General features: G+C 29.6%; 2 protein-coding genes across 2 annotated transcripts; one reads left to right on the forward strand and one right to left on the reverse strand.

The window, feature by feature from the left end:
- The first annotated feature begins 3863 nt into the window (after positions 1-3863).
- On the forward strand, positions 3864-4484 carry LOC137829007 (uncharacterized). Its single transcript, XM_068635803.2, has one exon. It carries the CDS (start codon positions 3864-3866, stop codon positions 4482-4484), a length of 621 nt encoding a protein of 206 aa, XP_068491904.2.
- A 12563-nt stretch (positions 4485-17047) lies between these two features.
- Positions 17048-17935, reverse strand: LOC137828832 (uncharacterized). The gene has a single exon (XM_068635564.2). The coding sequence runs from the start codon at positions 17868-17870 to the stop codon at positions 17259-17261; it is 612 nt and encodes a 203-aa protein (XP_068491665.1). The 5' UTR covers positions 17871-17935; the 3' UTR covers positions 17048-17258.

Raw genomic sequence — 17935 nt, forward strand, 5'->3', positions numbered from 1 at the left:
TTTTCTGTGGGTGTATAATATAATAGATATGCTATTGCTGGCAAATGTCAACATATATCTCTACTTAAATCTAAACTTTTCTGATTTCTTGATACAGAGAAAATTCATAATCTAAAGATAAATACCTTTCTGTGCGTGAAATTGTAATACTATTCTCCATTTTTTGGATTACTAACATTGAAAAACTAATGAGACTCCCTCTTTGAATTGGGTAAAGTGAGTTAAAACGGTTCTTAACTTTTGCTTCCCTTCTTCCTAAATAGAACCAGAGTCTATTCTGTGGAATCATGATGAACTTTAACCAAGGTTTTTTGGTATGCAGTTATCAACATGTTTTATTTATGATGAGTTTAATTGGCCATATATATATACAGCTGTGTTTGGAGTAAGATGATGCAAACAAACATACATTGATTAGAAGAAATAATATATAAATAATTTTGGCATAACTTGTTATGAGGAAAATGATAGTGATACTTGTGGGTATATGTTTGCGACAAATAAAGGATGGGACACGAGTGGACAACAATGAATGAAGGTTTGATTTGAAGAGCAAAATGTTAGAGTTTAAGAAGCTTCCCTTACAGAGGAGAAGTGTTAACTGAGTTATGGATTGGTTGCTATATAATACAATCATTTTTGTTTTACTTAGATGATTCAGATGCACAACTGGGTAAAAATGGTGAGAAAGAAAATATATTAAGAAATAAATAATAGAGTAAAATTTATATTTTTAATCAATATACAAATATTTTTCATATAATTTATTTTATTTCTCTCTCTTTTTACGTTATTGAATCAAAATAATTTTTTCTACAATGAAACAATATATAGTAATATATTTTTTTTGACTATTTTTATAGATTTTTTTTCTTCTCAATTTTACTCTGACTTGCTTGGTAATCAGTATAAAATGTAAAATATAATATAAAAATAAAATAAGAGTATGATATACCACGAGTAAGATAAATATTAAATACCTTCAATGTTTGATGAAATATAATATAATAACAAACATTAACTAATAATAAAATAATAAATCACATTTTATTTTAGGTAAAAAAGTAATTATAACATGATAGCTTTGAAACAAAACCTGTGAGAATGAGATTATTGATAACATAAATAATTTATCCTAGAATTATTAAACTCAATTTTTATATTTATAAATGTTTAAATTAATTTAATGAATTCTAAACATTTTTTTTCTTGGATTTTTTTAACTTTTATTTTGTTTCTTGATTAGATAATTTGTTATCTACCTTTGGTTTTGCTTACAAGAAACTACTTGTGATTATTTAACTAAAAATAAATACAAATTTAACGATCCAATTCAGAAAAAAATGTTTACGAAAATATTCACATTTTAAAAGATGATCTACCATAAGAAGACTTAATGGAATTTTCAGGGCATTAGATATCAGATTAGTACGACTTTAGTAACTTTATCGTTAGAATTAATTTCTCATTTTTTTTCTCATTTTAAATCAGTTTTATTTATTTAATTTTTATTTATCTAATATTTAATATAATTATTGTTGATGAAACAAACACACTAGACATAATATCTAAAAGGAAATAAATAACTACTATGTACTAATTAAACAACTTTAGAATAACTAAGTGTCATGACCATATTAATTTTTATTGATAATATTTATTAATAATAATGAACCATACAAAATATTTTCATCACGAAAAAATAATATTCAGTAAAATTAGTTGATTAGACAAATATACAAGCCTGGAGAGTGCGTAAATATGATGTATAAATTAAAACTCAAAATATTCAAATTATAATAACATAAAATATGTTTGAAAGAACTTCTTTCGAAACACTTCTAAAGAAAAAAGAACTGTTTTTTATGTTAATTTTTGTTATATAAATTTAAAATAAGAATTTAGAGAAATCATATATGATTTTTTTATAAATTAATTTATATATAAGTTAGTTTTATTTATGGAGAACTTTATTTTTTTTTCTTTCCATTTTTATTTTTAGAAGTGTTTATGAAAAATATTATAAACAGGTTCCTAAAGATGCTTTATTTTTTCACTGATTTGTTAAATTGACCATGTTGGTGGATACTATTTTTATGAAAATAATGAACAAATAACAATAAAAAGTATAAAAAACTATTTATACCGTAATTATTCACACAATTTTGAAATAACTAAGAGAAATAAAATAAATGATAAAATGAAAGACACATAATTTTTTTTTTATTAAAAACAGTGTATAATTCATTATATGAATAGCTTAGAGAAAGTGAGTAGTTAACTATAGAAATTAGATCCAACAACTTACAAAGTCAAAGCTTGACAAAAGAAATGTGGTGACATTCCTTAACAAAAACGTTAGTGTTTTGTGCAGCATATGGGTAATGTCTTAGTACACAATTTGTTTACTACTGAAGATGACAGCACAATCCCAGAAAATGAACTCTTCTTAATTCTCCCATTCAATTTATGACAAGACTTCCAACACTAACGTATGCGTCACACTTAGGTCATTCAACTTTTCATTTAAACACTCCCCATTCTTTTTGCCAATTGCATTTTTTTTCTCTTTTCTTTCTTCTTTTTTATACATTGCATTAGGGCAAACCAGTTGAGTCAAGCTTATTACAGTATATTATACCTGTCACTCTTTCATGCAATCACGTATGATTAGATCTTGCGTATTTCTCATCAATAGTGTTTGATTCTCTTTTTCTTTCCCAATATATAATATATATTGTTCCGATTTCAAGTTTGAGAGATAGCATTATTAGGGTCAATTATCACATTTGAGGTATTGTCTGTTTCGCAGGTCGGTGCTCCGTCACGGTTTTGTTCTTAAAAGGCGTCTCGGTAGGTTGAGGGATGAGGGAGTATATAAACTGTCTTTGGTCTCGACTCCCGAACGATGTGAAATTATATTGCCATACCGGATATATATATATATATATATATATATATATATATATATATATATATATATAACATAGTGTGAAGAGAAATTAATTTGATTACTTATCACTTTCACTGTAAATTAATTATTAGATGTATTTTAAAATAGAGTCCTTAATTTTAAATATTTTAAAATTATGAGAATTAAATATTAACAATTATAACTAAAACTAAAATTGCACATAAGATATATGCACATCAAAAGTTAAAACAAAATAATTCAGATTTTTTAAAGTATGAACTCGTAACAACAAAAAACTAGAAATTATATAAACCAACTACCATCAATTATAAAAAATATGTAAATATTGTTGAAATACTTATTATCCAATATTAGTTATTGAAATACTTATTATCCAAAATTAGTTGTTGAAATACTTATTATCTAAGGTCATTTTCCTGAGTTTTTAAAATAAATTTTTGAAACTTTAGAAAACTTATTTGTAATGTAAAATTACACTTTTAAAATTTTAGAGAATTTAGTTATATAATATATTCAAACTATATAGTTTTTAATCATCTATTTATGAATAGATTTAATTATATTTATTTTTTGAAGTTTGAAAAATTTGGAGTGTTTTATTGAGGTTTTACCATAAATCTTTGGAATTTAACGAAAGTTAAAAAAAAAACTCCATTATTTTGTTAAAATCTTAGAATAAACCTTTGAAACTTAACAAATGTTAAAAAAACTTATTAGAGATAAGGCAAATGTGTATTCTTCTTGTAATTTGCACGTGAAAAGGCAAATGTGGGCTGACTTATTAGAGATAAGGCAAAGGGAACCCTGTAAATCTTGGTGCATTTTGGGGGATTTCAACTCCATAAGACATGAAAGGGAACGTAGGGGGATAAATAGTTCCAATGGTAACAAGAGAGAATTGCAAGGTTTTAATAATTTCATAGATAACATGGAACTGGTGGATATACCCTGTATTGGTAGAAAATATACTTGGTACAGACCTAATGGTAAAGCAAAAAACAGGCTTGATAGATTCTTAATTACTTTTGAATGGTTACAACACTGGCCAGGATGCAAGCAATATGTTATAGATAGACAAATATCTGATCATTGTGCATTACTGCTAAAATCAAAAGTGGTTGATTGGGGCCCAAAACCCTTTAGGTTTCTTGACATATGGCAAGAAAACAAGGAGTTTGAACATTTCATTAAAAGCAAGTGGGAAAGTTACTTGGTTCAGGGCAACGAAATTTTGGTGTTAAAGGAGAAATTGAAGATGTTGAAAAGTGACCTGAAAGGATGGAATAAAGAGGTCTTTGGTCATAATGATAAGATTAAACTTGACATTTTGAGGAATATAAGAGAGTTGGATATGAGAGATGATGTAGATGGATTGGATGAAATTAAAATCAGGGAAAGAAGAGAACTTTTGAGTCAGTTACAGGAAATAAATGAGAGAAATGAATCTTTACTACAACAAAAGTCAAGAGCACTATGGATTAAACAGGGGGATTCGAACTCAAAATTCTTTCATGCTTCTATCAAATGGAGGAGAATGAAAAATGAATAAAAGGAGCACATTATAATCTCTCTGGTAACTGGGTGGAAGAACCAATTAAGGTAAAGGAGATGGTTAAAGAGTTTTACAAAAACAAGATGTCAGCCATCGAAGATATTGGGGTTAGGCTGGATAATGTGGAATTCATGAAGATATCTGAATCTGATAATAGACATTGACTGATCCGTTTGATGAAAAAGAAATAAAGGATGCCATTTGGAATTGTGATGGTCATAAAAGTCCCGGTCCTGATGGAGTAACTTTCAGTTTCATTAAAAACAACTGGAGTGTTTTAGAAAAGGACGTGTTGGGAGCTGTTAAATTCTTTCACAGAGAGGGAAAGATTCCGGAGGGATGTAATGCTTCATTCTTAACGTTGATCCCAAAGTCTGAGAATCCTCAATCCCTTGAAGAGTATAGACCTATATCACTCGTCGGTTGCTTTTACAAGATTCTAACAAAAGTGCTCTCGAACAGGATTAAAAAAGTAATTGAAAAAGTGATAGATGGATCACAATCAGCGTTTTTGTCCGATAGAGGATTGTTAGATAGTGTCCTTGTTGTGAATGAGGTAGTTGACGATTTGAAAAGAAGGAAGAAAAGGGGGATGATTGTGAAACTTGATTTTGAGAAGGCATACGATTCGGTGAGTTGGGAGTTCTTATTTTACATGTTGGGAAGACTAGGGTTTTGTGGAAAATGGGTCCAATGGATTAGAGCATGCCTTGAATCAGCTACTGTCTCGGTTTTGGTAAATGGTAGCCCGACAAAAGAATTCAAACCAACTAGAGGCCTTAGACAGGGGGATCCGATGGCACCATTTTTGTTTTTGATTGTCGCACAAGGCTTATCTGGGCTAGTAAAACAAGCGACAAGAAAAAATTTGTTAACTGGCATCAAAATAGGGGATAAAAAGGTGGAGGTGGATCTACTCCAATTTGCTGACGATACCCTTTTTTTGTGCGAACCAAATGTGCAGAACATTAGATACATCAAGGCTATTTTAAGATGTTTTGAATTGAGTTCGGGTCTTAGAGTAAACTTCTTTAAGAGCAAGATAGGTGCAATTGGAGTAGATAGATACGAGGTTAAAATGTATTCAGAAATACTTCATTGTAGCCTAATGGACATCCCCTTCACTTATCTAGGCTTAACTATAGGAGGTAACCCATCTAGGTGTTCTTTTTGGGAGCCTGTGGTAGCGAAGATAAGGAAGAAACTTTCAGTATGGAAGGGGAGGAACTTGTCTTTTGCGGGAAGAGTGTGCCTTATAAAATCTGTTATCAACGCTATACCACTTTTTTACCTATCCTTTTTTAAAGCACCAATCGGAGTGTGCAAGGAGATTACAAAACTACAAAGAAAGTTCCTGTGGGGTTGGGGAACGGAAGGGAGGAAAATTGCTTGGACTAGCTGGGATAATATTTGTAAAGCGAAAGAGGAGGGAGGTCTAGGTATTAGGCGTATAGAGTTATTTAATAAGGCACTTTTGGTAAATGGTAGCCCGACAAAAGAATTCAAACCAACTAGAGGCCTTAGACAGGGGGATCCGATGGCACCATTTTTGTTTTTGATTGTCGCACAAGGCTTATCTGGGCTAGTAAAACAAGCGACAAGAAAAAATTTGTTAACTGGCATCAAAATAGGGGATAAAAAGGTGGAGGTGGATCTACTCCAATTTGCTGACGATACCCTTTTTTTGTGCGAACCAAATGTGCAGAACATTAGATACATCAAGGCTATTTTAAGATGTTTTGAATTGAGTTCGGGTCTTAGAGTAAACTTCTTTAAGAGCAAGATAGGTGCAATTGGAGTAGATAGATACGAGGTTAAAATGTATTCAGAAATACTTCATTGTAGCCTAATGGACATCCCCTTCACTTATCTAGGCTTAACTATAGGAGGTAACCCATCTAGGTGTTCTTTTTGGGAGCCTGTGGTAGCGAAGATAAGGAAGAAACTTTCAGTATGGAAGGGGAGGAACTTGTCTTTTGCGGGAAGAGTGTGCCTTATAAAATCTGTTATCAACGCTATACCACTTTTTTACCTATCCTTTTTTAAAGCACCAATCGGAGTGTGCAAGGAGATTACAAAACTACAAAGAAAGTTCCTGTGGGGTTGGGGAACGGAAGGGAGGAAAATTGCTTGGACTAGCTGGGATAATATTTGTAAAGCGAAAGAGGAGGGAGGTCTAGGTATTAGGCGTATAGAGTTATTTAATAAGGCACTTTTGGCAAAATGGCTATGGAGACTGGGTACCACAGAATATGGACTTTGGAAGGAGGTTCTTGAATCTAAGTATGGTTCGAGTTGGTTATCAAACTCTTATGTACCGAAAAGAAATAGATCTACATCTAGATGGTGGTTAGATTTATTCAAAGTTAGCATTTCAGACCACGGGGACAATTGGTTCAATCAGAATATGGTTTGGAAAGTAGGATCAGGGGGGAAGGTCAAATTCTGGGAAGATGAATGGATAGCCAATGGACAACTGAAAACAAGATATGAAAGAATATATAACAACTCTGAGCTTAAAGACAAACCCATTGAATGTTTTGTAAGAAGGAACGCAGATGGGTGGGAATGGAAATTCAGATGGAGAAGAGAGTGGTTTGAATGAGAAAAAACTATGGTAGAGGATTTTATGTCTATATTGTCACATGTGTCATTACAATCTGATATAGAAGATTCAAGGTTATGGAATGATCCTCCATCATATACTTTTTCGGTAAAATCTGCATATAATAAGTTGGGTAACTATGGGTCTGGGGGGTATCAGTGTTTGGTTATCTTTGGAGCTTAAAGGTCATGCCCTCAGCCATGTTCTATGTGTGGAGGGCTTTCTCGAATAGGTTAGCAACAAAACAGAATTTGCTCAAAAGAGGAGTGTCTTTAGGAGATTCTTTATGCGTTTTATGTGGAAGGGAAGAGGAGACAATTGCACACACCCTCCTTACATGTAGGGAATCATGTAAAGTATGGAACATGTGTTCCACCTGGATGGGAATTTGTTCTGTGTATCACAATGAGCTCATTAATCATTTTGAACAATTCTCTTGTAGGTGCTTTAACAAGGAAGGCAATAGGTTATGGAAAAGCCTTTGGGTTTCAATAGTATGGTGTATATGGAAGCATAGAAACAGAGTTATATTTAACCAAGCAAAGATAGACGTCGAGGAGATTTTTACTATGGCACAAGTACAATTATGGGTATGGTTGAAACATAAAGAAAAGAGAGTTTTGTTCTCTTTTTCCGATTGGATACTTTCACCTATAACCTGTATTAACATGGTAACTAGTTAAGAGAATAAAAGGGTTTGTTTAATTTTCATAACTTGCTGCATATATATTGAAGGTAACAATACAAGTTGAAAGTAATTTTTGTATTAGTAGGTGGATGTTGTAATAAATATTGTATATTTCTCTTTAGGTCAAGGTTATGGGTTTTTTATGTTCTTCTTGGTTCAGTTTGAGAGGTGGGGAAGGTTGTTTTGTTTTTTAATGGTGCAGGTACAACCGACGGGGAGCAGCCTTTTAATCCTTTAAAGAGAGAATAAAATAGAAAAGATCATGGAAGGTAGAGGGAAGAGTGGAACTTTGTGTACTTCAAGTTGTTGTCTTCAAACCAAAATCAATTCCCTTTGCTGAAATTTTGAAGAGTGGATGTCCCTTTAGCAATTTTAAGATTGACGTGCCGGTGCTGTTACAAAACAATAGGTAAGGTTGGGGGATTATTGGTCTTTTGGCTGGGATGTATTGTGTATTTTGTCACCATTTAGTTTGATGGCACCATCTTGTTCCTTTGCTAGTTATTCTGTTGGTTTTTCTCTTGGTGTGATGTAGTTTTTTGGGCACTTTGCTGAAAGTGTGCTTTTGTTATTAGTAGTTTTAGGACAGGTTTTTACATTCCTTTTGCAGGTGTGAGCCTTGTATGTGCTCTAATTTCTTGTACACGGGTTGGGACACCCCTAAAGTGTCCCTCTTTTAATTTCATTAATTCTTTGCCGAAAAAAAAAACTTATGTTAATTTGGTGAGGTTGTAGAATAAATATTTGGAATTTACTAAAAGTAAAAAAAAAAACGTTGTTATTTTGCTGAGATTTTCGAATAAACCTTTAGAATTTAAGAAAGGTTAAAAAAACTTTTGTTATTTTGCTAAAGTTTTAGAATAAAATTTTGAAATTTAATGAAAGTTAAAAAGACCTCCGTTATTTTGCTGAAATTTTAAAATAAACATTTGAAATTTAACGAAGGTTAAAAACACTCCTGATATTTTGTTGAGATTTTAGAATAACCTTTAGAACTTAATGAAGGTTAAAAAAAAAACCTCCATTAATTAAATCAATTTCTAAGGTTATATTAACCTCCACTAAATAACCTCTGTTAGACCTTTTTTTAGTGAGTCCATTGTTCATTACAAGAAAAAATTGTTTTGACGAGAGTTTATTTTTACATTATTCAAGGTTAAAACCTCTATTAAGTCGTTTACCCAGGGTTGTAGTTTCCCCTGCTAAACCATCCATGGGAAACATGTTCCCTAGAGTTTTTTTAAACCTTAGGAAAATCTTTCAGAACCCATGTTAAATACCATGGGTTTAAGAACCTCCATAAAATACCATGGGTTTTTAAACCTCCGTAAAATATCATGGGTTTAAAAACCTCGGTAAAATACCATGGGTTTTAAAACCTTTGTAAAATACCACGTGTTTCAAAATTTCCATAAAATGATTTGTCGTTTGAAATAACCTTCAACCCTATTTTCCACTATCTCTAACGATCCTCTTGACTTCTCTCTTCCACCATAGACACACTGTTCTTCGACACAGGCTCAATGACCGCTAGTGACAGTCCTAACAAGGAATCACAATTCAACCACACTTATGTCTATTATATCTAAGGAGAAGAAACACTGAATAAGACATTATCTTCTTCTCACTCCAATATTGTTTCTTCCATCATCTTACTGCCTCAACTTTATATATCATAAATAATTGTATTATCTGTCAGATATGGACTTCAAAGCCATGTGTGTTCTTGGATACGAGTGCTTCAAAGATTGCAAGAACATATTGCGAGGAAAAATTAAAGTTATTACTTCTCACTTTCATAGTGAATTAATATTGGATACATTTTAAAATAAAGGTCTTAATTTAAAATATTTCAAAATTATGAGAATTAAATTTAAACAATTATAACTAAAACCAAAATTGCACATAAAATATACGTACATCAAAAGCTAAAACAACATAAGCCAGGTTTTTTGAAGTATAAGCTTATAACAAAAGAAAACTAGGAATTATATAAATCAAGCACCATCAATCATAAGAAATACTCAAATAGTGTTGAAATACTTATTATCCAAGATTAGTTGTTGAAATACTTATTATCCAAGGTTATTTTGCTTTTAAAATAAAATTTTGAAATTTTAGAAAACTTATTTGTAATGTAAAGTTACACTTTCAAAATTTTAGAAAATTAAGTTATAAAATATATTAAAACTATATAATTTTTAATTAATTATTTATAAATAGATTTAATTATATTTATTTATTGAAGTTTGAAAAATGATGAGTATTTTAATGAGGTTATATACTAAATCTTTCGAATTTAATGAAGATAAAAAAAACCTCCGTTATTTTGTTGAGCTTTATAATAAACATTTGAAATTTAATGAAGGTTAAAACACCTTCCGTTATTTTGTCGAAGTTTTAAAATAAACCTTTGAAATTTAATGAAGGTTAAAAAAATCTCCATTATTTTTCTGAAGTTTAAAAATAAACCTTTAAAATTTAATGAAGATTAAAGAAACCTCCATTATTTAGAATAACATTTTGAACTTAACGAAAGTTAAAAAAATTTCGTTAATTAAATCAATTTTTAGAATTATATTAACATTCATTAAATAATCTCCCTTTAAAACTTTTTTTACTTTTTTTTTCTTTGGTTGATATAATTTTTGTTTGTCTTATATTTGAATCTACGATACTATTTTTTCCAATACAAAGTTTTGACACAAATATATTAATATTTTGAACTATTAAAAATATTATGTAACTTTTTTTTATAGAACATTTAATAGTTAAATATTGAGAATTGATTATAGATAGTCATGTGAAAAAATATGGAGTGCATTGTTGGATTTATAAAACCATATTTAATATAAATAATTTTGTCTGCAAAACCTCGTGTAGAGTAAAACGGAAGTAGTGTCCAATTTTTTACACCATTTTGTTAAACGGTAACGCATTGGGAAGATAAGTTGTTGTTAGAAATTGAAGATTAGGAGTCTTAAACTATACGCACCTCAAAACACACAATAGTCTAATATTTATTGCAATTTGAATCTTGGACACCCTTTTGACTACTTTTTTTTATTTTTCTTTGTCTTATAATGGCCAAATAAAAAATTGTATACTTGATTTCCTTAGTGACAAACTTTACCTTCTATTTTCCTACTTTTCTAATAGTTCATAAATCTTCAAGGATGGATAGTGGAAGAAGACATGAGAACCACCACAATACCAAATTAAAAAACATAACTACCCACAAATACACGTTCACACCTACACTCTCTCTCACACTTTTATTTACATATATATATTATCACTTTGTTTCTTTTTAAATTTAGAGTTGCATCATGATTTTTTCTTTAAAAATTTATCCCAGAAAATTAAGAGAGGAAAAAGTTATTAAAAAATAATTTTAAGTTTAACACAACTTTATAAAATCAGTTTATAAAGTAAGGTTTGTATCCACTTATATAAAGGTGTTTGTCTCTAATCGATGTGGGATCTTCAATACATCCCTTCACGTCGAGACTTGTCAGCTCGTGTGTGAGACTATATATTTATGGGTGATCTGGTATATGACCTAAAACCCAACAAACTCTCATTAGGATAAACTTTAAATGACTTTGATATCATATTAAGGAGTGAACTTTAACCTAACTCAACCCTTATGAACAAATTTTAGAGATCAAAATAATTAGTTACTATATTAAATAAATTAGACATCATTTTATAAACTAAAAAATTATTGGTATCTAAAGTAGTTTTTATTATTAATAAAAATGTATAAAGTAGTTTTTATATTAATATCTAACCATTAGCTACTAAGGTTTTATTAATTAACTAATTTATATTCTAAATTAGTCTTTATCCGTCTTTTATAGAGACTAATTTGGAATCTAAAATACTAGCATCTAAAATCTTGATTGCTAATTTAGATATCAATTTAGAAAGCATTTTATAAATTTTTATTAATAACAGAAACCACTTTAAATACTAATAACTTTTTAGTCTCTAAAATAATATCCAATTTAATCAATATAATGACTAATTATTTTTCTCTCTAAATTTTATTTAATAATTTTAATTGTAGTATAAAATAAAGTTTACATTCACATCCACTTTATATTATGAAATATTTTTATCTACAATAATAAAAAATATTTAAATTCTCTTTGAATTCCATTCCCAAATGATATTCAACTACTAAAAGTGTGTACAATGATCACTGAAAATAATTGTTCATGAACATTTAATGTGTAACAGGTCTAGGTACAATCTTATAGTTAACAATAAAAGACAAATTTATTATTAAATAAATATACAATCAAAACGATAAAACAACTTTGGAAAAAATATTTATTTACTTTTGTTGCTTAATAATAACAGTAAATATTATATTTAATAAACTCTCTAAAATTATATCTCAAAGAATAAAAAAGTACATTAAACTTTTTTAATTGTAATATAACATTGATAGAGTTTTCCATTGTATTTCACTTTCCAACTTACATATATAAATTAATTCAAAAATATATAAGGAAATAATTGATAAAACAATAATTAATATGATACCTAACTTTATAAATGACATACAAATAAAAATTCTTTAAAAATCAATTTATATATATGTGTGTGGATTTCACGCTTACACATGACCAAAAATTTTAAAAACTAAATTTTATTAAAAAAATCATTAAATAAAAATTAGGGTTAATGAAAATAATAATTAATCATTATATTAATTAAATTAAATATTATTTTAAAGATTAAAAAATTATTAATATTTAAAATAATTTCTATAATTAATAAAATTTATATTAATTTTTAAATTTGTAATTATTTACCAATTTAGAAACTATAATATATAAATTTAGTTAACAAAATGTCAATATTTTTTAATCTACAAATAATATCTAATTTAATTAATATAGTAGGTAATTATTATTTTTAATTTAATATTTTTTATAATATTTATTTAAAATAATTGTTCCAAGAGTATTTAATGTGTAACAGGTCTAGGTACAATTTTATAGTTAACAATAGAATACAAATTTATTATTGAATAAATATACACTCAATCGGATAAAACAATTTTGGAAACAATATCTATTTACTTTTTTTTTTTAATTATTTTAACTGTAAATATTATATCTAAATACAATAAGCAAACTAATTCCGTTTGCTTTTTTTTTTAATTTAAAATTGGAATTATTTATTTGGTTTAGAGAAAAATAATAATTTATAAAGTAGAAAATAATCTTGATGATTTTTAACTCTTAAAATGAATTTGTGATAATTTCGAATCGATTTTGAGTTTGAAGGCAGAGTTAGTATATATGATTGTTATAGAACTCTTCTCTGAACACGCATGGTTGCATTAGATCTACGTTTTGGGGGTACTCTCCTAAAGAGTCAAAGACCCAATGCATAAGGAGTCTTCAAGATCAAGCAAAAACACTGCCATGGAAACCTAATATTTACTTCTGGAAATTCTGTCGGCGTGGGAACCTATTTTTGCAACTTCATTTCCACCATCATCACGTAGCTGTTAGTGCAACACAAAATTATTCCCTTTTCCAAATTAAAAAGAAAAGAAATCTTTCATATTATTATTATGTTTGAACCATCATTGGTGTATTTATAGGTAATCAGCCACGAACTGGGGCAGCAGCATATATAGTAACCTAGGTGGCCCATGTACTATGCTGCACCATAATTATAATATGTAATACTTCGAATTTGAAGCAATGATAGACCTGTGTGATCAAGAGGGTTACGGAAAAAAAGAAGAAAAATAAAAAATATTTATGATGAAGTGAGGGTATTTATTTATTCAGCAAAACAGTGTAGAAATTGTTGATCAGACAGAATAAGTCTCTGATATTCTGTCTCTCTTACCTTCCCACGTTACCCGACCAGCATGAATTATGAGCTTTGACACATTCACAAAATATATGTAATATTTTCAAAATGTTTTTATTTACTTTTGGAAGCTTGTTCTGGTTTTATTCTTTTTTTTGCTACTGTTTTCACAAGAAAAACAAACTACACCGTATAAATTCTTTCTGAAGGTACTGTCATCAATTTAAGCAAGAACAGTTTCCTTTGTAAATTATTCAACTGCGATACATCTTTATTACTTCTGCAGACACAAGCAATTAAAGGAACAATTAACATGATAAGTATATTTATTTTAAAATTTGACGAGTATTATTTTTTTGCAATTCTTTAAAATGGTAGAGAATCTCCATCCATGTGTTGGTGACCTGTTATTTTCTAACATTTAGTGCCATGAAATCAACACTCAGTTTTTGGTCAACTTTTTTTAAATTTTTTATGTTTTAATATAATTTAAGTTTCTTATCTTAGGTCAGAACCATCTAATTAACACCCTATATGATTAGTAATATATCCAATTGGTTAAAAGTTATTTAATGTTAGTGGTGCAACACTCTAATATTCAAGAAGGCATGTATGTTGAATAAGTATATCAAATGTGACATCAAGTGAGTATATAACTCATTTGATTAAAAAGTTTGAAAGAAGTAGTGTACACTTTTAAAATTTATTGTGATTTTTTATGAATAAAAATAATCTAATTTATAAGTTTACACTTAATTATTTTAAAATAAGAAAATATTTTGCGTCAATAAAATAATTTTTGAAAAATAAAAAATTATCTTAATATAAAGAAAATTAATTTACAAAAAAACTTCATGTAACATTTTAAACACTACTTCACACTACTTCATTTTAACATGTGATACATTATTTAAAATAGAAATAAATAAGTAATAATATATTGTATGAAAATTAATATAAATTATTATTAAGATAGTATCATATGATTGTAAGTGTCAATTAATCCTCTTTTGTTATACAAAGTTTAAAAAGTCACAAACAAAGACTTAGGTTGTTATTACTTTATATACTATTTATATACCAATTTTTTTAATATATAAAATAAAATAAAATATAATTTAATTAATATAATAATTAATTAATTTTTATCTTTAAAATTAATTTTTATTTAATAGTTTTCTTATAGTGTTTCTTTATAACTAAAATGGATTATGTGTTTAATTACAAATTCTTATTGATATGAAAAAAATACATGTTAAAAGAGATAAAAACACTTAATTATAAAATCTCAATACTTGGAGAGAAATTTGACAAAAATTAAGGAAATTTCATAAGAAATGTCTTGGAATTACTTGAAACAAGCACATTTTACATTAAGCCTTGTGTTAATGTAACAAAGTGTGAAGCAAATGAGGTGGTTGGTATAACTAACTATCTGAATTTCTGAGTTATCCAATTTTCCTGTTTTCCAGAGTAGCTCGCTCGACCACTTAAATGGTAACTGTTAGATTGGTTGAATCGTTTAATGCACAATATATAGTTAATTGCATTTAAAAGCCTTCTTTGTACAATATATCTCATGAGGAATGAGGAGCACATTAATTCCCATGAGGATAACAGTGTACACCTCATGAAACTTTTATTGAAGATCAAAGTGGCAATTTAATGTGTAATCCAATTGAAGAACTCGTGCACCTGCAAGTAACTTTTTGTCTACAAAGTTCTTCCAATTTCCAGTTGCGTAGATTTGTTTTTATTTTGTTTTAAGTACATGAGTGACACCATAGCTTACCTCATCAACCCTTCTCAATAATATAACCAACCAACATAGCACTCTCATTGACTTCACTCCATTTTTTAATGCTCTTTTAAGCATTGGTTATGATAACCACTTTGCAGAATAATGGTATATCACAAGGCAGATGGGCCAATTGCTCATTACACAGTCTCAGCTATGAGCACATCCACTACCGTAAAACATGACATAAAGATATAAAGGGTTTTTGCCTTTGCCCTTTACACCAACATAGAGACTTAAAAACATCAATATCCATGGATTTAACTAGGTAGTAGATCTGTCATAACAAATGCATTGAATATATTGAAACCATGTGGGGAAAACCAGATGGACCCATTTACATTACTTTAGCTCTAAGATTGTCTAAATCAATTATGATGTAGTTGAATCATGTTACTTGGTGCTTCCTCACTTGTCTCTTCTTTTTCCTCCAAAATACGATATTTTTCCCCCCTAAGGGAGGTGACGTAGAGTAATGTACCAGATTAATATGTTTCTACAAATAGTTGAACTCCACTTAATGAATCAATAAACTTAACTTGGAGTAGGTTGGTTTATTAAAAAAGAACCATTTTACTCCATATTCTTATATATGTCCCACACGTGTAATTTTGGGTACTAAATGCACGTTAAAACGTACAAGTACCATTATAATAATCTAAAAACATTTTTCTCACTTTTGGCTGTTGAAAATCTACACGGAAGTGTCACTAAATGCTAAAACCAAACGGAGCATGTGGACTTGAATTGATTGTACTGTGATATGTACAAAACAAATCACTGAAATTTTTATTTTTGTGTCAGCGAAATATAGGTGATGAAAAACACATATAATTCAGAATCCATATATCTTAGAAATCCAAGTCAAATTACCTTCAGGACCTGAAATGAGATCTCTTACCTTATTAGAAATAGGAAAATATATATGCAGGAAGATGAAAGTTCAGTCTTTTTTATATATAGCTTACACTGCAGAACAATAATAGGGTACACTCAATTTGTGAAGTTTCATCCAAGATATCCAAAATTTTAATATATATTCTGGGAATCAGAATGATATAGAGGGAGATATATGATCTGAGGGTGGTCATGAATCATGATTCGTTCACCACTAATTATAACCTTAAAAAAATATTTGAAAAGGTGTACTAATTCTATAGCCACCTCATTAGTAGAGTATGATTTTAGATAGAGTTTATCCCAAGCCTTACATGTTTGTTTAGGGTATACTAAGTATGTAGTTTTGTACAGATAGACTACAGAGCTTACGTAATTGTGTTCATTAGTTTAACAAGTAGCTAGCTGTTATCAGCAGCCACTATAGCCATCTCTGAAAATCTTTGGGAATCACATTCATACATACGATACACTTACAAATACAAAATGTGCACAGAAAATAAAAAAAAAGTCAAATCAATAATATGACAGTCTCTTTCCACTGTGGTCCAGTACATTGTTTCCGCATGGGATCATGTAGTTTTCACTCATCATGTGTTTTTATCACATGGAATACAGCAAAGAGCGTATATTGTATTTAGAGATTTAGATGTTTGGTACCAAAAAAAACAAAAACCAAAGTGATAAAAATAAATTAAGAAAAATATCAGTCATGAGTGATCTCAGAATTAACAGAAGGAGACAAGCACTACTACCTATACTTGTATTAACATATTACAATAAGTTGGGTTTTCCAAAGACATACTTGTCTTCACATACCATATTTTAGAAACTAAAAACAAAGATGAAGGTTTAAAAAAATTAAGAAAAGAGGGAAAGAAATACCTCTTTCTGGGTTTTCTTACAACAACATGAACACAATCATCACAATTCACAAGCTTAGAGGGACCTGGGACTAACATGTTCACAGGTGCTTCTTCTTGAGCTTGGAAGGTAGACTAAAGACTCAGAAACAGCACAAGTTCTCTTGCAAGAACCATAAAGGCTAATGAACCCAAAACGATCACTCACACTCCTTGGCACCTTAGCTCCATTCCACAAGTTTCTACTTGTTTCTTCACTATCATCCTTTGAGCATTCCACCAGTGCAGCAAAGAAAGGATCCCTTTGGAAAACACTTTGTATTGAGTTCTTCTTCCTCACCCTTGCTTCTTCCTGACTGAGCTTCTTAGAAGAGTGTGTGGTGGTTGGTGGGGGCAATGGTAATAGTTTCAAGGATGACTCCTGCAGCTTCTTTTTGGAGTTCTGTTTCTTGGGAATTCCAGGCAAGTGTTCCCAAGAAAATGGAACACCTGAGAATCTAAGGGGAGATGAAGGACTAAGAAGAGGATCCTCAGGGAAATAGAATGACTCAAAGGAGGAAGAGGAGGATGAGGAATGAGTCCTGCGAGATGAAGGGTACTTTCCAGTATGGAAGATGTCACATTGTTTTGGAACAACCTTTGTATGCTCACTAACACTTGCTGCTGCTGATGATGAAGAAGAATCCATTGTGTTCCTTTCAGGAAGAGAAAAGATGTCTCACAAAACTTTCTCCCTCTCTCTCCCTCTCATTG

Source organism: Phaseolus vulgaris, chromosome 7 (genome assembly GCF_051622355.1).
Source record: "Phaseolus vulgaris cultivar YP4 chromosome 7, ASM5162235v1, whole genome shotgun sequence".
Taxonomy (NCBI): Eukaryota; Viridiplantae; Streptophyta; class Magnoliopsida; order Fabales; family Fabaceae; genus Phaseolus; species Phaseolus vulgaris.

Bases quoted from the DNA above. Each gene is read 5' to 3' on its own strand.
- LOC137829007 (XM_068635803.2), top strand. From the start codon at position 3,864: ATGGAACTGGTGGATATACCCTGTATTGGTAGAAAATATACTTGGTAC.
- LOC137828832 (XM_068635564.2), bottom strand. From the start codon at position 17,870: ATGGATTCTTCTTCATCATCAGCAGCAGCAAGTGTTAGTGAGCATACA.